The following is a 24794-nucleotide window of genomic DNA, read 5'->3' on the forward strand; positions in this document are numbered from 1 at the left end:
TTCTTCCATTCAATAGCTCATAAGGTGTTTTCTCCATCATGGGGTGACAATAGAGTCGGTTGCTATAGTAGCAAGCCGTGTTGATTGCTTTGGCCCAAAATGAATGACTTACATTATACTCACTCAACATTGATCTTGCCATATCAATTAAGGTTCTATTCTTCCTTTTAACTAGCCTATTTGATTGAGAAGTATACTTGGCCAAGAATTGATGTCTAATTCCAAATTCATCACATAACTTATCAATTCTAGTGTTCTTGAATTCACTACCATTGTCACTTCTAACTTTCTTGATGGTTGTTTTAAACTCATTGTGAATGCCCTTGACAAATGATTTGAATGTTGCAAACACATCACTCTTGTCAACAAGAAAGAATACCCATGTGTATCTAGTGAAATCATCCACAATCACAAATCCATATTTGTTTCCACCAATGCTAGTGTATGTGATTGGTCCAAACAAGTCCATGTGCATCAACTCAAATGCCTTGGATGTGCTCATCATGCTCTTCTTAGGATGTGTGCTACCAACTTGCTTTCCAGCTTGACATGCACTACATAGCTTATCCTTCTCAAATGTGACATCTTTTAAGCCTCTAACTAAGTCATGCTTAATTAATTTTTTCAATTGTTTCATTCCAACATGACCAAGCCTTAACCTACCCATGCTAGACTTAGTGATCAAACATGTTGACAATTGAGCTTCTCTAGCATTGAAATCAACCAAGTATAGATTCTCATATCTAAATCCTTTGAATATCAAGTTAGAGCCATCTACACTTATGATCTCTACATCATCCACACCAAATATGCACTTAAAACCAAGATCATACAATTGAGCTACCGACAATAGGTTGAAGTTCAAGCTCTCTACTAATAGCACATTAGAAATGCTCAAGTCATTAGATATTGCAATCTTACCAAGCCCTTTGACCTTGCCTTTGCCATTGTCACCAAATGTGATACTATCAATCTCATTGCTCTTGTTTTCATTGATTGAATTGAATATTCTTGGATCACCGATCATGTATTGTGTGCACCCACTATCAAGCACTCAATGCCTTCCTCTGGCTTTATAGTTTACCTACAAAAGAAGATCAATTCTTTTTAGGTACCCAAACTTGCTTGGGTCCTTGTAGGTTAGTTACCAAGGTCTTTGATACCTAAATGGCCTTCTTCTTTGGGCCCACAATTGGTGTACCAATAAACTTAGCCTTCACACCATTGGCGTCCTTATAAAGCATGTAATAAGAATCAAATTTAATTAAGGATACATTAGGTAGCTTGTTCTTGTTAGTCTTGCAATTTTGCTCTATATACCCAACTTGCTTGCATCTATTGCAAAACCGACCATTGCCCTTCATAGAGCTAGCTTTGTGAGTGACAAAGGCCGCCTTGCCTTTCTTGGGGGTATAACCTAATCTCTCTTTGTTGAGAGAAAACCTTTGGCTACCCAAGCACTTTAGCAAGTGGGCTTCTCCACCATAGGCATTGCCTAAGGCACGAGTGAGCTCATTCACCTCCTTCTTGAGGTTCTCATTTTCCACCATAAGTGAGGTTTCACAAGTGAGACCATCATTTAAAGGTGAAGTGGAAGTGGTAGCGCTACAAGAAGTGTTAGTGGGAGCAACAAAAATAGATTCATCAATAAGATCACATGTTAGTCCCACATCACATATCATGATCACTTGCTCCTTCTTGGCTTCCTCCACTTTGACTTGCTCAATGAGAGAGAAGTGAGCCTTTTCAAGCTTAGAGTGAGCTTTGCCAAGCTTTTCATGGGCTTCCATTAGCCTCTCATGAGTGGCATTGAGCTCATCAAGGGATTGCTCAAGAAATTTGACTTTCTTGTTCAATTCCTTGCATCCCTTTCTCTTCATCTCAAAGCAAGTATATACTTGCTCACACATGTCCATGAGCTCCTCCTTGGAGTACTCCTCATCATCATCATCATCACTCCTATAAGCATCACTTTCACATTCATCATCATCACTTGATTCTTTCTTGGACTTGCCCTTGTTCTTTGATGATGATGAGCTAGCCTTGAATGCTATGCTTTTCTTCTTCTTGTCTTCTTCTTCCTTCTTGTCATCCTTGTTATCCCCCTCCTTTTCCACATGGTATGTCTCTTGTGTCATGACATCACCTAGTACTTGGTTAGGGGTAATATCCTTCAATCTTCCTCTTATGACGAGCAATCTCAATATCTCAAATCTTGGAGGTAGACACATTAAGAACCAATGAGAGACATCATCATCCTTGATCTTTTCTCCCAAAGCCTTCAAGTCATTGACAATTACTTGTAGCTGATGGAACATCTCCAAAATGCTCTTATCATCCTTCATCTTGAAACTTGTTAACTTATCCTTAAGGATGTACAACTTGGCACTCTTCATCACCGGTGTGCCCTCATATGTTTCCTCCAATCTTGTCCACACCTCATTTGCTCTTTCACAATCCTTGATTTGTTCAAACACTTTGGAATCAATGGTATTTAATATGGTGTCGAGGGCCATTGTATTGCATTGCTTGTTGGTCTTATCTTGGTTGGTGGGATTATTGGGATCAATGATAGCATAATCATTTTCGGTCACTTCCTATACTTGATCATTGATTGAACCAAGATACATCCTCATCTTTCTCTTCCAATAATCATAGCATGTGCCATCAAAGAATGGTGGTTTGTCCCCCACATAGTTGAACATAACTTGAGCCATAATTTGACACCGAGGTTGTTAAGCCTTCAATCAAACAGTGACTACGGCTCTGATACCACTTGAAAGGTCCTAATATGACTAGAGGGGGGTGAATAGCCTATTTAAAAATCTACAAATCAACTAGAGCAATTTGATTAGTATGACAAATAGCGAAATACAAACTTGCTCTAGCTCTACAAGGGTTGCAAGCCACCTATCCAACAATTCTAGTTGCAATGATAGCTAGACACACAATTTGCTATGATACTACTCACTAAGACCTCTCAATCTTTCTACTCTAAAGAGCTCCACTAAGCAAACTTAAATAGCAAAGCAAGCTCTCAAATCTAATTACACTAAAGAGCTTGCTACAACTAATTTGCAAGAATGTAAATGAGTGAGTAGGATAGTTATACCGCCGTGTAGAGGAGTGAACCAATCACAAGATGAATATGAAACCAATCACTGGGAGAATATCAAATGGCAAGAGACAACCAATTTTTCTCCCGAGGTTCATGTGCTTGCCAACACGCTAATCCCCGTTGTGTCGACCAACACTTGGTGGTTTGGTGGCTAAGAGGTGTTTCACAAACCTCATCCACACGATAGGACACCGCAAGAACCTGCCCACAAGTGAGGTAATTCAATGACACGAGCAATTTACTAGAGTTACCTTTCAGTGCTCCGTCGGGGAAGGTACAACTCCCCTCACAATCATCGGAGACAGCTACGAACAATCACCAACTCGTGTCGATCCTCCACCGCTGCACCAAGCCATCTAGGTGGTGGCAACCACCAAGAGTAACAAGCGAAATCCGCAGCGCAACACGAATACCAAGTGCCACTAGATGCAATCACTCAAGCAATGCACTTGGATTCTCTCCCAATCTCACAAAGATGATGAATCAATGATGAAGATGAGTGGGAGGGCTTTGGCTAAGCTCACAATGTTGCTATGTTAATGAAAATGTGCAAAGAAAGTGAGCTTGAGCCGGCCATGGGGCTTAAATAGAAGGCCCCACGAAATAGAGCTGTTATACCCCTTCACTGGGTATAACGCGGGCTGACCAGATGCTGTAGTCCAACTGACCGAACATAGCATTGGACGCTCCGGTCGTGAATACTAGACGTGTCTGGTCGGCATACCGGACGTGTCCGGTAGCCCCAGACTGCCACGTGTCTAGTTCAAAACAATAGAGCCGTTGCTATCCTTTCTTTCATGCGATCGGACGCTCAGACCGGACGCAGTACGACGAATGACCAGACGTAGAGCCACCGAGTCCGGTCGAGTCCAGTAAGCCACCAGGCCGACCGGGTGCGTCTGCTAGAAAATGACCGGACGCTGAGCCTCAGCGTCCGGTGGATTACAGTAAGCATCCACCGACGACCGGACGCGTCTGGTGATACCAGACCAGACACTGCCAGTGTCCGATCAACTGCTTTGTCAAACACCGCCTTTTCTGATTCACACCGGACATGTCCGGTCGTTGAGTACATCGCCAAATACCGGACATGTCCGGTCACCATACCGGACGCGTCCGGTAGCTCTGTAACCAACACGACTAACTCCTTTTCAACTCTATCTTCTTCACCCTTGCTCCAATGTGCTAACCACCAAGTGTATCACCTTGTGCACATGTGTTAGCATATTTTCACAAATATTTTCAAGGGTGTTAGCACTCCATTAGATCCTAAATGCATATGCAATGAATTAGAGCATCTAGTGGCACTTTGATAACCGCATTTCGATATGAGTTTCACTCCTCTTAATAGTATGGCTATCTATCCTAAATGTGATCACACTCACTAAGTGTCTTGATCACCAAAACAAAATGGCTCCTACAATTTTACCTTTGCCTTGAGCCTTTTGTTTTTCTCTTTCTTCTTTTCCAAGTTTAAGCATTTGACCATCACCATGCCATCACCATTGTCATGATCTTCGCTAGTGCTTCATCACTTGGAGTAGTGCTACCTATCTCATAATCACTTTGATAAACTAGGTTAGTACTTAGGGTTTTATCAATTAACCAAAACCAAACTAGAGCTTTCACTAGGTTGTTAACATTGGTGGGGAGGACAATGTGGTGGAACAGGGTGGGGTAGTTGCTGCTAATGATGGCAACCAAGCAGCCCCTCAGCCCAATGGCCCTATGCAATTTGTGTTCTTATTTGTCACCTAGGATGATTGCAGTTTACATTAGCTGAGGCCTATGTTTATTTGTGCTTATGATGTCAACCATTTTTTTGACTGAGGCTGATACAATTGTGACATCCTTTTCATGCCTATGAAGATAACAGTGCCAGTTTGAGTAATGGATTATGCACATTGATGACCTTGGACTTGTGAGGTACTGGAGCATTGTTTCTTCTATCTTCTGCTTATACTTCTCATGGCTGTCATCAAACCATGTGAGACATCCATGCCCAAGCAACAACTGGGCGGTTCTGATGATCTGATGGTTGGGCTGGATGTCTCTCATGGTTTCATGCCTGTCATGATCTTGGTTTTCTACTATCTGTTTGAGGTTTGTTGTTGTCTATGTTTCTTAAGCTCCAAGTTCAAGGTCAAATGAAAAGGCAATTAAATCTGAGGCAAATTGATTGAACTACCCCTCATCTTATCAACATCTTATACTTGCTTTTGTGTTTTTAAGGGGCAAATGGCTTGGTATGTTGTGTACCATGGCAGAGTTCCTGGAGTATATGCAACCTAGGCTAGATGCAATGCCTAGGTAACTGGTTTTAAAAACAACAGCTACAAGAGCTTCCCTAACAAAGAAGAGGCAGAAGCATCATACTTAGAGTTCATGGGTTGTGAAGATGATAAAGTTTTTGTCAATCCTCCACCAAAGGTGCTCAGGAATAAACCGGTGTTATTTGTTGTGGCTGTGGTGCAGTCTTTTCTGTTGCTGATGCTCCTATGGTTCATTCTTGCTCGTTGCTACAACTGTCTGTGATGCTCAAAATGCCATGGCTTGGTATGTTGCCTATCAGGGAAAGGAGCCTGGGATCTATGCCCTAAAATGCCTCCTTGCAGTGCTTCGGTCAACCAATGAACCCCTAAAATACCTTGGTTACTGGCTATTGCTTTGGTTTGATCGTTTATTTTGATGATGCTTGACTTTTTCATTGCTAAGCATTGTTGTAGGTGTCTCTAATTGTTTCATATTGCCTGTGATGGTTTCAAAATGCCATGAACACATGTAAAGATAATGACCTTGTGAGGAACTGTGACTTTTGTTGTTCATGATTTGCTGGGAGTACTATTGTCATGTTTATGTCATTAGAAGCTCCAATGTCATTGTCAATGCCAAGCTTGTTAACTGAGGCAAAGTTATCTCTGTTTCCTTCTATTATTCTTCATTCTGCAATAGCTAGTGGTAACCACACCAAACTCATACATAGGTACTCAGACCTGGGGCAATGCGGCCAACCAAACAAGACCTGAAATCACCAGTTCATACACCGAAATGGTGCAAACGGGGAACCAAACACGATGCAGGTCATCCGGTATCCTGTACTCGGATGCAACCAAACACACCCACTTGCATGCTTCCATCATGGCTGGGAAGAGCCTGCACAGGGCCCATATCCCGGATCACCAATGCCGGAGCAACCAATCACACCCATAATGGTTTCCACAGAGAATTGTGCTTAATCATGAGAAAAGATCCCCCCCCCATGTGTTAAAATTGTGCTTAGAAAAAAATTCCTCGCTTTCTATATGATGTAAAAAGTTGTCAAAGAAAGGTGAAAGCGTAAAGGGTTGCTTTTTCGTCGTTTTCTTTTCAGTTTTCGATACCAACCTTTGTGCAAGGACCAAAAGAGAAAAGAAAAAAACTCATTAGCTCGTCAGCTCTTCCAAAGGTCATAGTCTAAGGTTGTAACTTTTCAGGAATCACCATGGTATGTATGTTTTTCATGAATTGCTGAATCGTTTTGATAAGCAAAGCATCACAAAACCCCCTACCTTGGAAAGAGACTGTTGCGAGCAGCAGAAGATTATGGGGAGTTTTTTATGCTCTGCAAGTGATCCTTAACTTGAGCACACCAGGCTCTGTTCGTTTGAGCTTATAAGCCAGAATCAGCCCTACTTTTTCAGCAGAAGATTATGGGGAGTTTTTTATGCTCTGCAAGTGATCCTTAACTTGAGCACACCAGGCTCTGTTCGCTTGAGCTTATAAGTCAAAATCAGCCCTACTTTTTCAGTCATAGAGCAGCGTTTCTCTCTCACAACAAATCAGCACTATAAATCAGCCGCAGTAGAAATAAGTCAATTTGTGCTTCAGAGATTGCATGCAGTGGCAGGCTTGTGGCTAATCAGTTCAGATGCCTTGAGTGCCATATGCATATGTAGGACAGTGATTCTACACTACTTACAGGGGAAGGAAAGCCTCCAAGTTCAAAACCATGTCTGTCCAGAAATTATTTGGTAAAAAGGCAAAAGGCATGAATAGTGATTCAAAGATCCAGGTAGCAATTCTCCAGTGCGAACAGAAATCTGGTCAGTGGTGTATATGGAGTCCTTGTATGGATTTTTTTATAACTGATTTTTTTTTTCAAATTTGGGGAAAATAAAACGGTGAATTATCGCAAGAATAAAGACTGATGAGGTAAAGTTGATGTTTCAGTTTGTAAAGGGATCAGGCTGAACTCTGAAATGTGAGGCATGAATTTATTCAGAAAAATGGGAAATTCATCTGATGCAAGGAAAACCAAAATTCTGAACCGTCTCCGAATCATCCATTGAACTTCGCAATAGCGCGATTTTCTATGAAGAGAATTGTGTTAGTAAACTGCATGCACTTGTCGTGGAGCAGCTAGCTAGCTCTTCATGAGCGCCATGAGCTCGCTTCCAGTCCACGAAGCATGGATCTAACACACTATACAGTAAGCAGGCATGTAGGGCTAATCTGCGGTCATGTCCCTAATGCTAGAAAAAACAATGTACATGGAAGAAGCGCAGCCGAGTACTGTACAATCCACCCCCACGCTCCAACTCTCTGCAAATTCATCAAAAACACAAACAATTCAAAAACACCGCATAAATAATTTAATCAAGATCAACGACACGATTTCATGCAGCTAGATGAATTCCACACCACTCATATTGCATTGAGACATGTGCTACACACCATCTAGTTCTCGGGAAAAAAAAATCCGAAGTACTAAATGGTGTGCCACACACCCCCCAATACACTATAGTGCCAGCCCTCCACTTGGTTGTGGATGGCAAAGGTGAGAGGAACCAAGAAAGAACCAAGAGCATGCAGTACCTTGAAGGGCAGGAGAGGATGCGGCGGTGCGGACGACGGCAGGAGCCCCTTGAGGCCGATGTTAATGGAGACGCTGCCGTCGGGCTTGAAGAGGCCGTAGTGTCGCTCGGAGGTGGGTCCCGGCTTGAGGTTCTCGTTGAAGAGCGCGAAGATGTAGGCCTTGGCCACCCGGTCGGGCCTGTAGGGCGTCCCCTTGCGCAGGAAGAGCCGCTTCCTGAGGTTGAGGTCGTACGTGACGGCGTTCTCCATGTTGGCGCCGGCCTCGGTGGCGTCGCCGGCGGACGCCCACCCGGTCTCGGCCACGCGCACCTCCATGCCCGAGTATCCCGCGGCCTCGAGCGCGAAGTAGGCGGCGTCGAGCTGGGCGTCGAACATGTTGTCGTAGTGCAGGCCGGTCTTGGGGTCGACGATGCCGGCGTTAGGCTTGAAGAGGGCGTAGTTGATGTCGATGTGCGACGGGTCGCTCATGTAGGCGAGGAACGGGTAGGCGTTGACGTAGAAGGGCGCGCCGGTCTTGGAGAAGAAGTCGAGCAGCGGGCGGAGGTACACCATGAGCTCGTCTTTGAAGACGCAGGCGGAGGGCGGGTAGGAGTTGGCGAAGACGCCCTCCGAGTGCGGCGTGGAGAGCTCGATCTTGGTGTCCAGCCGGAGCATCCTGAGCGCGTCGTGCACGTTGAGCACGGCGCCAACGAGGGCCTCGGCGAGCCCCGTGTCCGCCCCGCCCAGCACCTCGTTGCCGACCGTGATGCCGACGATGCGCGTGGACGGGTAGTACGGCTGCACGTTCTCGTTCAGCCAGTCCATGGCCTTGGCCGGGTTGGCGGCCATGTCCTTGAGGAATTCGTTCGGGATGGCCACCACGAGGTTGAGCCCCGTGCCACGGAACGCGTCCAGCACCTTGTGCTCCGCGTCGTAGATCTTCACGTTGCGGATCTTGGCCAGCTTCAGCAGCCGCACCACCACCTCCGGCGGCGGCAGGTTGTCGGCGATGCGGCCGTAGTTGATCCCGTACGTGCCCACGAACGAGTGGATGCCACCTGCGGAGTTGAGTTGAGCGCATGCCAGCCACGGCATGCATCGGGCGACGATCATCAGGGTCAGTCAAGTCAAATGAATTAAAAGAACCAATCGATCGATCAATCGATGGATGGATCAGCAGAGCAGCCTACCTTGATCGGAGCGGTGGGAGATGTTGTTGTTGGTGACTTGTTGAGCGTGGCAGGGGAAGGCGAGGAGGCAGCAGCACAGGAGCAGCAGGAGCCGGCGGCGGCGCCCGTCCCCTGACTTCCACCGCGGCGGCGCCATCACCGCCGTCGTCTCCCAGCAGTCCAACTGGCGGAGCAGCAGCAGCGAGGAGGAGCTCGGTGGCGAGAGGCGCAAGCGCAGCAGGAGGAGGGAGGCGTGGTCGCAGCGAGGCGCGCGGGCATTAGAGCAGGCAGGCGGCGTGCGGGGCACGTTGCGTGGCGCGCGGGGCACGGCGGCGGCACGGCCATGGATGGATCCCGCGCGCGGTTTAATTAGTACTTCTCCCCCCGCGCGCACGCTCGCCCTCGCCGGCGAGCGAGGTGGCCGGTTGCTTGCTCGGCCGGGCTCGGTGGGAGTGCCTGCCAGGGGTTGCCAAGAATGGAATGGTGGTGGCCGAGGGGGAATGGTATCGGGTCTCTTGCGTTGCCTTCCCTCAGTTGCCTGCGCAGCTGCGCGCCCGCGGCTCTCCGCATGCGACGTGTCTGCTGCGTTCCCTGCTCTGCTCGGCACTCAGCCGCCTCAGCCTCACCATTGAGCTGAGCTACGGCTCAGTTCTTCTCAGGGATGCAAGGATCGGAGGAAAGCAAAGCAAGCGAGCAAAATGGGATTCTGACAGCACGCGAAAAGGCACATGATCCGAGATTCAGAGCAGAAATCACGTCAGAGGACAAGAAGCATGGAGCAAATTTTGCGTCAAAGCAGAACAAACTGATGAACAAGTGTGCTATTGATGCTGATGGTGCAAATTTGCACCTGAATTATATGATAGTGTGTAACAACTTTAGTTTTTGGATCTTTGGGAGCCAGATGAGGTAGCACGTGTTTATTTCTCTCTCTATATATATATATCTGTCGGGTTCATGAACCCGGGATCCCTCGAAGACCGGCTTCCACGTCCAAGCTCGGCCCAGGAAAACAACATATAGTTCATGGGTCGGTCTAAGAGTCTAAAAAATAATGGGCCGGAAGGGCAGTCCGGTCGTCGACCGGAAGGTCTACCCATAAGAACAAGTGTCCGTTCGACAGCTTCTTCGGCCCACCTCTCCGACCGGAGCACTCGCTTCGGGCACCAGCCGTTTCCAAGCGGTCTCTCCAATCGGAAGGTCTGGCCCAAAACGCTGCTTCCTACTTCGACCCCGTGACTGGGGCTCGTGGGAACCCTGCTCACCGCTCTTCTCCGACCGCGCACTGAGAGCCGACTGGAGTCATCCGACCGGGACCACCCCGTTCGGAAGGAACCAGAAGACGTGCGGAGAAAGGCAAGGCATGGCTCACAAGTCAAAATCACTGTATCAGGGACCATACCCTGCACGAAACAGTGCTCTGCAGTCACCCTGACACAAAGTATTGTAGGGGCCGCTAAAAACTCCCATACGGTAAGCCCCCCGCGTGTCTCTGGACATCGATCGCAGTATGGGCTCCAGGATTTGCCATACCGGGTGAACATAGCGCGGCTCCTCATATGCCGCTAGGCATCAAGAAGTATTTGCAGGTACCGCGCGTCCATCCTTCCTGAAGAAGATAGCCCGACCTCCCATGCGTATCTGACATTCTACGGCGACATCAACAGTGTTGGGGTCGCCCACCATTATCCATTCTTCATCAGCGTAGGCAACAAGGCTTAGAAATATCCGTACTCTCTCCCTCTCACTTGTAAAGCCATCCCCTTCATCTATAAAAGGGATGCACTCCCTCCTGCAAGGGGACAGACTTCTTCAAGTTCAGACTCACTAGATCGATAGCTCACAACCGCAGGACCTCCAAATTCCGACCGCAACTCTTCCGGTCGGAGCTGACCGGACCTCTTGAACACCCCTTCTTTCTCCTTCTCGTTTGTAACCCCACTACAGACTTCGAGCACCTAGACTCAGGAATAAAGTCACCGACCGACCCAAACTGGACGTAGGGCACGTTGCCTGAACCAGTATAAATCATGTGTCATTGAGTGCTAGGCTACATCCGATCACAACGTACAGTAAAACTACAAATATTTATTAGTTGATCACTTTCTACACCGACAATATCCTTTTCTATTTCTACTAGGACTAGGAAATCAGGCACAAACCTTTCAGTCTCCACCATGCTTTCTACTAGTTCAGTGCACGGACGCCCATACACCTTTAGCTTTAGCCTTTTCAGTTTTTTTTTCAAATGCTCTAAATAACACTAGTGGTCTATTAAGCATTTGAGCAAAAAATTGGTGTCTAAACTGAAACATGGTCTTTTGGCACAGAACTGGCCAGTTGTCTGCCTGCAGCGATGAGTTCCCTGGAATTTAGGAAGACTTGCATCCATTTATCTGACGAGACGACACAACTTTGTGCATCAGCTAGCAGGGAGGAAACAATTGTGTGGCCTATGTTCCATTCACAGAAAGTGACAAGGCATGCCTCTACATCTCTTGATGAAAAGGTTCCAAGCAATGCAAGGATAAATATTCTGATAAGGAGATGGTGGAGAAAGACACTGATGAGGTGCGACGCTAACGGCTAATGCAAGGCCGTCTCCTATAGAAGATCTATTGCGGAATCCAAACTCAAAATAGATTTTCAACATAAAATCTATAGTCTTCAACAGAATATCTATATGAAAGACCTATTTTAGATGTCAGGAGAGGCATAACCCAAATCTGGGTATCATCTCTCCTAAGACCCATTTACAGAAAGGGTTGTTGTGGGAGATATGACCCTCAGCACCCACAGGACAAGACATGGGCCGCACCATCAGAGGTGGTCCAGCCCACAAGATCAAGGCGTGCGGCGCACGACACTGGTCGGCGTGCACCGCAAGACTACATGAAGATGTGGTTTATTGTATAATACCAAATATGATATTTTTCTTGTAACCCTACCCCTCTAGAGTATATAAGGAGAGGCAGGGTTCCCTAGACGGCAGATCTGATCATACGCAATATCATACGATAGCCAATACAAACCAACAGACCATAGGAGTAGGGTATTACGTCGTGCAGATGGCCCGAACCTGTCTAACTCTTGTGTCTCTGTTGCCTTCTTATTCTTGATTACGCGTACCTCTCTCGATCAATCTACCTTCGTGGGATACCCCTCGGAGGACTGCCGACGATATTCTGTCGACAGTTGACAAGCCAGGTAGGGGTGTGTGTTGTTTCCATGACGAACAAGATGGTACACTTTTCAAGCTCTTCGTCCTCTCCAAAGCCCGGACGGATCTTTACGGTCAAGTCGATCTCCTGAGTCATCAATGCTGACGGAGATAGAGAGATCATCAAACCGGTGCAGATCGATTCTGCGCCGACCACACCAATGCCCGCAACAGCAGACCTGATCTCGGAACCGCCTCCGAGGTCATCTTCACCAACAACTCGCCGCCTACTGCCCCGCTACTCGAGGAAGCGGGTCGGCAATGACGATCTGATAGCATCCATCGATCAGGTCGGCCAGAAGCTCGCCGACTGCCCCTCCCTCATGAAATCGGCTCTGACCACTCTGGTTCGACGCCGACCACCTTCCGGTTCCGATCTATCGGAAGACGATCGGGAAACTCCAGGGGATACGGCCACCATCCATCAGGATGCCCTAAGGGACAAATTCACTGATCAGATTGGAGACATCTATCCTCTTGCCGACCCGATCGTCGATCAGCTCTCGCCGACTATCAATATGCTACAAATCAGCCAACATCCTGAAGAATCCCTCCACACCATTCTGGAGAAAAATCCAGACTCTGAGCCCTACGGCTCTACAGAGATTATCGCCGAAACCACCGCCGTCCAACCTCCTTTTCCACCCTTCTGTGGAGGTGGGATTTTTAATGTCAGCATCGACAGCCCTCCACGGGATGGAGAAACCGATGAAGCCCTCCATGGGATGTCGACTGCTCTGCTTGGCCATCTCCGATCAGATCAAATACGGCTACGTCAGCGATCTCCTTGAATCTGATCTGCCTAAAGCCGATCAGTAAAATAAGGACGATGTCGCCCCGAGTACTCACTCCGACCACCTACCGCGTCGCAATGATGATCGCCGCGAAGAACGGCGCTGTGACAACCGCTGCCGCCGCCACGACGACAGGTCGGAAAGCTTGAGGGCCGAACAATTTCGTCGACGTCGACCAGATAACGTCATACGCTGCCGATCAGACGATCTGTCTAAAGCTAAGTCACGCTTTAATATTTTTCTTAATATTCTCCAACCTTCATATATCTCCATGATGTTTCTCCGAGCTGTTTTCTCCATGTTTGCTTTCCAAACGATTTTCTTTCGTGTATACCATCTTAAAGATGACATACAACTGAGTCTAAGGCAAATCCCCGAACAGTCATGTTGATACTCGGATGTTCCTAGAGACGGCCCTGTCTCTGGCTTTCTCTCTACACGTGCACGAGCGCCTACCCTCTGCGTTTAGGGTGGTCGGCAGCACCTCCTTAGCGACGCCCTGTTCTTCCTACACGCACACGGGCTCTGTGCTCCGCGTTATGGTTAACAGGCCAATTAGGGCTGGAGACTCACCTACACACTAACTGGTCGGGCGGTTTATATTAAATATAAACACATCTTTAGAATAACACTAAGTGTTCACACCAACTGATCGTCGAGTAGCATACGCTATTTCATCACCATTGCTGATTCTTCTCTGGAGTTTATATATTTTATTTTTACATCATGCACTATCCATTCTACACATTTGTTTCGTAAGGGCATGGTTCGGTCAACGAGCTTACGCTCAGGGGGACTGGATAAGATGATCATCGTCCGGATGGTCGGACCACCAAATGGACGGACTTCACCGCCAACCAACTGGCAGTATTATATGCCCCGAATGAATATGTTCACCACGAATTACAGTACTGGAGAACTCTACCAGAGACATCATTTAGAGCCCCCAGTAGGAATAGTACGTGCACGCCTGGGCAAGTTCGACAGTGTGTCCATGCTACGCATCTGGGATATATGCATAAATTCGTGCGCGCTGCTTGTAAAACAGAAAGAAACCATGCTAAAAAAGTCATTCTATAGCTTCATCTGGCATAAACATATCCATACGATGTCCTAGACAAATCCTGGTGCATCATGGACTGGATATAAAATGATCTATTTGTATTTGAAGAGTCACTTATGCTATTTATATTTTAACTCAGATCCAGGGAGAAAAGGAAAACTCAAAAGCCATCAGCACAGCTCTCTTCCATCAAAAGAGACGAAGAACAGTCAAATGGTGAGAGTGCAAAACCTCGAAAAGTTGGCGGCACTCCATCATACGGTTTCACCTTCAAGTGTGATGAGAGATCTGAAAAAAGAAGAGAGGTAACACTGTCTTTAGCTGTTTTATTTGCTGATTGCATTTTGAAATATGCATGTTGCCAACTTTGTTTACCCAATTCTGCAATTAAACAGTTCTATTCGAAGCTTGAGGAGAAGATTCATGCAAGAGAGTTAGAAATAAGCAATTTGCAAGCGAAGTCAAAGGTACCCTTATGTTCCTTTCTTTTGGGAAATGTTGCCTTCCAACATCACATCTCTTATGTTGCTTGCTGATATATTTCTGTAAAATGCACAGGAAACTGAAGAAGCACAACTCAAAATGCTGAGAAAGAGTTTGAATTTCAAGGCAACACCAATGCCAAGCTTCTATAAGGAACCAACTCCTGCCAAGGTTGAATTGAAAAAGGTAACTTAGTGATTATGAGTCATGGCTATCTACAGTATCTTGTACTTTGAGTGAACTCATGACTGACATGCCTTATGAGCATGTGTGGAATCATCACTCATACAGTGTAAATTCCATCAGTTTTAGTCACCCACAGCCTTTCTTACCTTTTCGGAATATATATTTCACACAATCATTTTAAAAGAGGAGGTGAACTTGAAACTACCATATAGTTTAGCTGGAACCTGGAAGCCTTAATTTTTTCTGATGTAAAAACCTGTTATCTGAGTGGAGATGGTAACAGCAGATGGTATTTTGTTTTTCTCTATTTATGACTTTCCTGATGCAATGATTTCATGTGTGGTCTAAATTTTCTGTTCGTGGTCATCTTGAGTGGCAGAATTTATACAGGGCCTTGACATGAAGAATACAGGAACGCCGACTTGTTTGGCTTTATAGCGTCCATAGAAATACTTATTTCCAGTTGGAACACACTATTCAAATAATCTCTTGCCTGTTAACCAATGATTACAAGTCATCCGATTAATCACAATTAATCGTCCTAATCAGTCCCTGGTGACCGATTAGGGGCAGGCCCGGCCCTGAGTTTTTTTTGACCTAGAACAAAGCTAAAATTTTGGACCTTTTTATATGAATATGATAATAGTACTGGTACTACCCATTGATAGCATATACACACACATTTACAAAATGTTGCTAGTAAGCAGTTAACTGAATGCAAAAGCAATGTTCATATGAAATCATTTGTATACATATTAAATTACCTCAAAAATTTCTTCTAACATTCCTTGATGCGAAGTCATCGATGATGGTTTCAATATCAATCTCATCCAACAATCGCTTCTCAATGCATAATGTTGCCAATCCATTTAACCTCTCTTGCGACATTGTAGATCTCAAATAGTTCTTCAACAATTTTAATTTTGAGAAGCTTCTTTCAGCTGATGCCACAGTCACTGGCATAGTAAACAAGATGCGATAAGCAATGGAAGTATTAGGATAACAATCACCTTCTGTAACAAACTCAAAAATCTCCATAGCTGTCATGTCTCTTTCTGGCAAAGCGGATTGCAGAACCCTTAGCTCAGAAATTAGATCATTCAAATCAATGTCAGATGAGCCATTATGAGAGAAAGCTACTGCCAATGTTGTGCAACACAAATTTAGTTCAGGACCATCCAAGGACTTCAAGATTGTTGAACTCATTAAAAACCCAAATATCTCATTAAATGACTCGAGTCGGTCAAATCTACTTTTCAATGATATTTTTGCCATATCAACCAATACCAGAAAATAACTAACTTTAAAATCCTTCTCAGCTTGCAAGATGACTTCCTCACTATTATTTTCATCAAAATGTTTCTTTCTAAGAGCACGACGCTTTATAGGAAATGATGGCTCAACACCCATTTCAGATGCAATTTCTTTAGCAATGACCATACTAGAAGCAAACCCATTATTCCTGTAGGTCTCAAAGTAATCCATTATGCCTTCTATCTGTCGCATGGCAGAATCAATGCACATAGATGATGATTGCAATTTTTTGCTCACTTTATTGACAACAAATAAAATGTCATGCCAAATAACCATGCCAAAAATAAATTCAAAGCTGCCAAGAACATCAAATAAATTCTTTGCATCACTCCTATCCTTGGATTCAACATCAGGATCTTCACTTAATGCAAGTAAAGCTGCCCTTAGCCGAGGAGCTTGATATCTAATTGCTGTAACACTTTTAATCCGACTCTCCCAACGTGTGTTGCATAATGATTTCACAGTTAGACCATCAACATGATCAAGCAAAAATTTCCATCTTTTGGTAGAACCAGCAAATAATACATATATTCGTTGCACAATTCCAAAAAAAGTGTCAGCTTTAGTGCAAGACTTGGCCATATCACAAAGAGTAAGATTAAGACTATGACAAGCACATGGCACATATTTGGCTCTTGGATTAATTTCAAGCAGCCGACTTTGAACGCCCTTATGTTTTCCTTTCATATTAGAACCATTATCATAACCTTGTCCCCTAATGTCATCAATATCAAGACCAAGTGACTTAATGGCATCAACCAAAACATTGAAGAGCCCATGACCTGATGTGTCATCTACCTTCAAGAAACCAAGAAAAGTATTCCTCTATTTTAATTTTACCATCAACCATGTCAACACATCGAACCAATAAACTCATTTGTTCTTGGTGACTAACATCTGGGGTACAATCAAGAATAACAGAGAAATATTTGGCTCTTCTAACAATCTTGATGATAGAATTTGTAATATCAGAGGCCATAAGAGAAATCAACTCATTCTGAATTTTGTGGCTGAGATAATGATAATGAATGTCTTTGTTTTGAATACGTCTAAGATGGTCTTGCATTACCGAATCAAATTCTGCAACCATCTCACAACAAGCTAAAAAATTCCCATTTTGATCATTGTAAAGCTGCTCATTAGATCCTCTAAAAGCCAAATTACGTCTGCCAAGAAATTTCACAATGGCAACTATTCTTAATAATACTAGCCTTAAGCGCTCTTTCTCCTTTGAGATTTGTTGTTGCAACTCTTTGTCAATTGTTTGTTGTTTCCGCAGCCTAATTCTCAATTGATTCCATGAGGTCATATTGGAAATGTGCTCAACACTAATTTCATGCTCCCTTAACCTCTCATTGACATGCCTCCAATCTCTAAACCCATCATTCCCCAATGAACTCTTGCATTTGTTAGAATTAAAAAGCTTACAACAAAAGCAAAATGCTCTGTCCAAGTGTTTGGAATAAACTAACCATTTTCTATCATGTACCTCTCCATTGCTCATTTTTCTAGAGTAATATGCATAGGAAAAATGTCTATCATTGGCATCCCAAGGGAATTCAAGATTCTCTTCTCTTATAGGCCCCTTCTCAACTAATGTATCCTTTGCTTTGTTATCAAGTTTATCCCAATTTCTTGGATCATAAATATCGATAGAAACTGGATCCTCATCAATAATAGTAGGTTCTGTTTCATTTGAATTAAATACGTGCTCATGATCACTCACATTATGTTCATCCACGTCGATGTTAACATTGCCTTCCATATGGTCCTGATCTTCTGGATTAGCATTAGCTGGTTCCTCCGCAGCAACTATCGCCAATGCATCTGGATCTCTTGAAGTGCTTGTATTACTCTTAAGAAATTTATGAAGAGCCCCTCTCTGTGATTCTACCAAATCATCTATTCGCTTTTTCTTCTTTCTTTTGTCGTTGCCAGAAGGATACTTTCTTGATGACATGGTACTGTTAAAATTTAGAGAAACAATTAGTAACAATAATTTTAAATAATATCATTATGCTAGACAAGTAAATTCACAAAGATTAAATAAGTATACACTACCTTAGGGAGTCAAGTGCCTTGCAGATTAAATCACAATTTGCAAATCCTAAATGATGTTCGGCAGTCGTGGTCCCTGAATCACTTATTAATCAATCACAAAATGACAAAAACACTTATTAGATTCAACATAAATACACAATTACATAAAAGTTGGGTAGCGTCGGCTATGTACATGATTAGGGATCCTAGGAAGAGATTCGTACCTGGTTGCTGACTTGCTGCCGCCTCCCTGCTCGAAGCGTAGAATACGTCATTGCCGACTCGTCGTCCTCGCCCTATGCGGACGTGCCCGGCCGGCGATCGACTCGATGCCTTGCGGCGGTGGCGTGAGGATGTCCCTGACGGCCTGACCCTGAGCCGAGCACATCTATGTAGAGGAAGTCCAACAGTCGAAGCCGAGAAATCAGAGACGAGTCGCGTCGTCGTGCAGGAGCGTGATCGCGGAGACGAGTTCGTGACAGATGCGTGTGTTACTGGGCTGCTGCGTGCCTGGCTGCCTCCGTATGTTACTGGGCTCTGAGATGCTGAATAATACTAATGTATACTCTACATACCTGGGGAGGGGCCCATCGGCTCCCTAGGCCTGGGACGACTGCCCCTCTCGCCCCTCCCCAGGGCCGGGCCTGATTAGGGGTACCGTCGACTTTTACAAGTCGCCGGATTAATTGTGATTAATCACGATTAATTGTCCTAGTCGGTCTCATGGCGACTAGGTTTGACTAGACGACTTGTACATTGCTGTTAACGGAAATTTGATAATTGTTTAGCGACTAGTAGCAACTCCGCCTATGGCGGGGCGCCTTTGGTGTCCCAGCATAGCAGGTCCCAAGCCCTGGTAAAGGAGGAGGGTTGTGTTAGGCGCGGCGAGCCAATGTAAAAACTTAGCCACTTTAATGGAGATGAAACCCAAAACAATCCTGTTGGGGAGTAACCCTCTTAGCGACGCGCCATGTCGGAACCCGGGTATGGTGTTAAATGAGCAAGGGCCGGGTCGTCACCCCCGTGACGTGCCGTGTCACGATCTGTACACGGTGTCAAGTGAGCAAGGATCGGGTTGTCGCATCCTTAGTGGCGCGCCACATCGGTGCCCGGGTGGTGCAAAATGAGCAAGGGTCTTCACACCTACCTCGGCGGGTGCGAAGGGTAAGAAAGCTAGTCGAGCCAACTAGGATCCGTTCAGGTAGCTGGAATGTAGGGTCCCTTACAGGTAAGTTAAGAGAGTTAGTGGACACAGCGGTTAGGAGGCGTGTAAATATCTTATGCGTCTAAGAGACTAAATGAAAGTGGCAGAAGGCGAAGGAGGTGGACAATACCGGCTTCAAGCTCTGGTACACAGGGACAACTTCAAATAAAAATAGAGTAGAATTTTTTATTGATAAGAGCCTCAAGGATGGTGTGGTGGAGGTGGGAAGGCAAGGGGATAGGATCATCTTAGTTAAACTTGTCATTAGTGATATGGTCTTAAACGTAATTAGTGCGTATGCCCCCAAGTAGGCCATGATGAGAGTGTTAAACGGCTTTTCTGGGAAGACTTAGATCGCTTGGTTAGAGCTGTCCCTAATAGCGAGAAGCTCTTAGGTGATCTTAATGGTCATGTAGGTACATCAAGTGCAGGTTTCGAGGCGGTTCATGGGTGTTTCGGATATGGTAGTAGGAACCAGGAGGGAGAGGAAGTCTTAGACTTCGCCATAGCTTTTGATCCGATGATAGCTAACACTTTCTTCCCTAAAAGACAGTCCCATTTAGTGACCTTTAGTAGCGGTCAGTACTCTAGTCAAATCGACTTTGTCCTTACAAGGAGGAATAAACGAACATGCGTCGACTGTAAGGTGATACCTGGAGAATGTGTGGTCGCTCAACACAAGCTGGTGGTGGCTGACTTTCGCTTTCTGGTGCAAGCTCGTGGGAACAAACAAGCTAGGGTTGCTAAAATGAAGTGGTGAAAATTAGAAGGGGGACATCAAAGGTCTTTAAGGAAAAGGTCATTGAAGAGGGCCCTTGGAATGATGAATGCGATGCAAACAGCATGTGGGAGAAGATGGCAACATGCGTTCAGAAGGTTGCTTCAGAGGTGCTTGGAGTGACCAAAGGGAGTGGATGTGACTCGAAAGACATTTGGTGATGGAATGAAGATGTGCAAAAGGTTATTAAGGAAAATAAAAGTGCTATAAGCCCTTGTATCATGATAGGTGTGCAAACAACATAGAGAAGTACAAGGTGGCAAAGAAGACTGCAAAACGAGCGGTGAGTAAGACAATATGAGGGCCTTTATCGACATTTGAGTACGAAGAAAGAAGAGAAGGGCATTTATAAGATGGCTAGGGCTCGCGATAGGAAGACAAGAGACTTCAACCAAGTCAAGTGCATAAAGGACGAGAGGGAGCAGCTCTTGGTGAAGGAGGATGAGATCAGACATAGATGGCAAGAGTATTTTGATAAATTGTTCAATGGTAAGTACGAGAACACCACCGTTCAGCTGGACAACTCGTTTGATGACACTAACAGGCGCTTTGTGCAGAGAATTTAAGAATCAGAGGTCAGAGAAGCCTTGAAAAGGATAAAAGGGGGCAAAGCGATGGGCCCTGATGGTATCCCAATCAAGGTGTGGAGATGTCTCGGGGATATAGCTATAGTATGGCTAACAAGATGTTCAACAATATATTTCGATCGAATAAGATGTTTGAGGAGTGGAGAAGAAGCATATTGGTACCAATCTACAAGAACAAGGGAGATATCCAAAGTTGTACTAATTATCGGGAAATTAAGTTGATGAGCCACACTATGAAGTTATGGGAGAGAGTCATCGAGCAGCGCCTACGAGGAACGACACAGATATCAATAAACCAATTTGGTTTCATGCCCAGAAGGTCAACCACAAAAACAATCTTCTTAATAAGACAGGTTATGGAGCGGTTTATAGAGCAGAAGAAGGACCTCCACTTGGTTTTCATTGACTTGGAGAAGGCTTATGACAAGATACCAAGAAATGTTATGTGGTGGTCTTTGGACAAACATAAAGTCCCATCAAAGTACGTGACCCTCATCAAGGACATGTACAACAATGTTGTGACTAGTGTTCGAACAAACGAGGGTAACACAGATTACTTTCCGATTAAAATTGGACTTCATTAAGGGTCAGCCATAAGTTCGTATATCTTTGCCTTGGTAATGGATGAGGTTACCAGGAACATACAAGGGGATATCCCTTGGTGTATGTTGTCTGCTGATGATATAGTGTTAGTGGACGAAAGCCAGGCAGGAGTAAATAGGAAACTAGAGTTATGGCGGCAGACCCTTGAGTCTAAAGGTTTTAGATTGAGCAGAACTAAAACCGAATACATGAGATGCGACTTTGGCGGAGTTGTACAGGAGGAGGGAGATGTGAGTTTGGAAGGTCAAGTAGTGCCTAAGAAGGATACCTTTCGGTATCTGGGATCGATGCTACAGAGGAATGGAGATATTGATGCGGACGTTAGCCATAGAATCAAAGCAGGGTGCATCAAGTGGTGACAAGCTTCTGGCATTCTCTGTGACAAGAGGGTACCACAAAAGCTAAAAGGCAAGTTCTATAGAACAGCGATTAGACCTGCTATGTTGTATGTAGCATAATGTTGGCCTATAAAGATTCGACATGTTCAACAACTGAGTGTTGCAGAAATGCGTATGTTGCGATGGATTTGCGGTTACACAAGAATGGATCGAGTTCGTAACGATGATATACGTGATCGCCTAGAGGTAACACCAATTGAAGAAAAGCTTGTCCAACATCGGTTGAGGTGGTTTGGTCATGTCCAAAGGAGACCTCCAGAGGCACCAGTGCATTGTGAAGTCCTAAGCCAAGCTAATAATATGAGGAGAGGTAGAGTAAGACCGAAATTGATATGGGGGAGGCAATAAAAAGAGATTTGAAAGCTTGGGATATACCTAGAGATCTATGTTTGAATAAGAGTACTTGAAAAGCAGCTTTTGAAGTGCCTGAACCGTGACTTGGGGCTCTTGGTATGTTTCAACTCTAGCCTACTCCAATTTACTTGGGACTGAAAGGCTATGTTGTTGTTGTTGTTATTGTTTAGCAACCAGTGGCTCTCCTATTTAAGTCCTTGTTTCTTTGGCATCGATCAACTTTATTGTCATCATTCTTTGGTGCTTTTCTGATATGATTGTTTAGTCCAAATATTGCATTTATAATTAGTCAAGCACATGACAATGCACCAGAAAACCTTGTCAAAAATGGATGAGGAGCCAAATTATACATACCATCAGCACTCAGCAACTACCAGGCTTGCAGGACAGACGAGATACTTGAATGTATCTTACTAATTTAGTTTTGATATGTGTAGTAGAAGCTAATGGGCCTGCTACCTTACTGGTTAGCAGGGCTCAAGTAGCACCCAAGGTCCTGGGTTCCACCCCCTTTGTTGGCTGTAGTCCTGAGTTATACGTGTAACCGCTTGCTTTCAGCGAGATGCACATGGACGCAAGCATGTGTCCTGGGCACTCGGTGGCACGTCTAGGGCAGCCGCTCTTCGGGGTGGTTTTCCGTCTGAGCGCGAGAAACTTCTTAAATCTTAATGCAATGCCGTGGTGGGGCAGTCTTTACCCTGCATGTTGATTTTTTATGTGTAGTAGAAGAGTCCTCTTTTTTTTCATACATGCACATATACTACTGGACAAATATGGAGTTTGTATTTCAAACAAACCTTATGTGTTTCAGCATTGCTATTTGCTGTAGATCCCCCCAACCAGAGCTAAATCACCAAAGCTTGGTCGTTCTAAAAACAAGTCCACACCAGAGACTGAAGAAAATGCTACTACAGACCAACCTGCCCGCCTGAGCTTCGAGGAAAAGGTTTCTCAAAATGGTGTGAAAAAATCAACCCCGTTGAATTCAGCAAAGAAGCCCCAGAGGAAGTCACTCCCCAGACTGCCATCTGAAGAAACTGGTCCGCTTGATGCCACTTCAAGGCAGCTAAAGAACACCAAACTCAATGCAGTTAATGCTCAGGAGACAGGATCAGCTACAGGACAGGTACAAGGAAGTGAGGCGAAAACAGATTCTGTTCAGGGGCCAATTGAAAAAAAAAAAAAAAACTCGGCCTACGGTGGGCAGACAGCCCCCGCAACTTTGTGCTTAAGGAAGAAGACCTTCTCACGCAGGTCGAGAAAACCCCCGAACACCGTGTCCCGCCCTTACACAGGGGCCCGTTACCCTGTGAGTAGGCCGGTCCGTTGCCTGTGCTTTGGGAAACTCGAGACAGGTGAGGGGATTTTTTTAACTCCGGGCAGGCGAACGAGCGCACCCGTGGGGGCTCGAACCCTGCCCTCGAGAGTACCAGGCGGACGTCCCGACCAACCGGTCAGAGGAGCCGCTGGTTCAGGGGCCAATTGAAGCTGGAGCTAATCCTGATGAACAAGACGCCAGCGAACAGAGTGTTGTTTAGTGAAGATCACGGTGACCAAACCAACTGATTTGTGATGGATGGTGGTGTGCCTCAGCTTTGTATAATATTGTGCTTGCCTGCTAGAGTAACTTGTGGCCTGTATTATGTTATGTGATATATACTCCTGTTTTGTTTTCCTGGAATTGAGCCTTGTATGTTGCTTATCAATCTAGATAGCTTTTGTTCATAATCTACAGATATATCCAAATTGTCCCAAGTCATTTGCAGTTGGTGGCAAGTGCATTCATCATAACCTCCTAATAAGTCCTAGTTGTAGTTCCTGCAGATGGTAACATCCAAATCCTGCAGCCCTGTTTAATGGGATTAAAAAAAGAAGATCTCTCACGCACATCAAGAAAACCCCCGAACCTCCGCCTCTGCACCCTTACACGGTTCCGTTCACCATGTGAGCTGGTTCGGAATCACCGTGCTTTAAGTGAGTCGGACGAGGAGTTTTTTTTTACCTAGGCCACGTAAATCCACTCCCACTGCGAGTCGAACCCGGGTCACTGAGGTGCCAGCCGGCCGCTCCAGCCATTCGGCCAAGAGTCCGTTGGCTGTTTAATGGGATTTCATTTCAATATCCAGGGCTCTAGGCCATAGCAAGAGAATACTGAACTTGCGGTCGTGCACCATTTTTTTTTTGGGTGCCTGTGTACTTGAAACGGCTTCACACCTAGGACTTAGTGAGTTCCTAATTCAAATCTGTACATTTTATTTTTCAGAATTAGCCCCTTCTCTGAAGAAGAATGTCCCCTGATCTAGTTAGGATTGACATTCTAGCTCGATGAAAACACAACATCTAGAAAATGCTGATTAAAAGTAGATTCAGGTTATTTGCATAAGTTGTTTTTTTTCCTCCATGAGGCAAGCTCATTACGATTTAAAAACTAGAGAGTCGGCAAAATCGGTACTCCTGCCTAATGGCCTTCGAACTTGCCTACTAATCGATGAGTGGCTGTGGCTCAGTAGCCTGAGGTACTGCTGCAGGATGGAGCTTGAACAGGTGCTCTTCAGTTTGTCATGTGCAATGCTGCTAGGCAGGAGTCATCATCGGTCGTTTCAATGAGCGATTGAAACCTCTTGGTGGTCACTTCGCAGTATCGAATTGA

General features: G+C 45.1%; 2 protein-coding genes across 2 annotated transcripts; one reads left to right on the forward strand and one right to left on the reverse strand.

The window, feature by feature from the left end:
* Positions 1 to 7430: 7430 nt before the first annotated feature.
* On the reverse strand, positions 7431 to 9811 carry LOC136462976 (glucan endo-1,3-beta-glucosidase 14-like). Its single transcript, XM_066462033.1, has 3 exons — positions 9142 to 9811; positions 7973 to 9009; positions 7431 to 7699 (listed from the first exon to the last, which is right to left on the reverse strand). Exons 1-3 carry the CDS (start codon positions 9275 to 9277, stop codon positions 7616 to 7618), a joined length of 1257 nt encoding a protein of 418 aa, XP_066318130.1. The 5' UTR covers positions 9278 to 9811; the 3' UTR covers positions 7431 to 7615.
* A 3225-nt stretch (positions 9812 to 13036) lies between these two features.
* Positions 13037 to 24442, forward strand: LOC136465301 (protein WVD2-like 5). Its single transcript, XM_066464092.1, has 6 exons — positions 13037 to 13155; positions 14337 to 14502; positions 14593 to 14664; positions 14756 to 14866; positions 22974 to 23499; positions 24408 to 24442. Exons 1-6 carry the CDS (start codon positions 13037 to 13039, stop codon positions 24440 to 24442), a joined length of 1029 nt encoding a protein of 342 aa, XP_066320189.1.
* The last annotated feature ends 352 nt before the right edge of the window (positions 24443 to 24794 follow it).

This window comes from Miscanthus floridulus, chromosome 7, assembly GCF_019320115.1.
Source record: "Miscanthus floridulus cultivar M001 chromosome 7, ASM1932011v1, whole genome shotgun sequence".
Lineage (NCBI taxonomy): Eukaryota > Viridiplantae > Streptophyta > Magnoliopsida > Poales > Poaceae > Miscanthus > Miscanthus floridulus.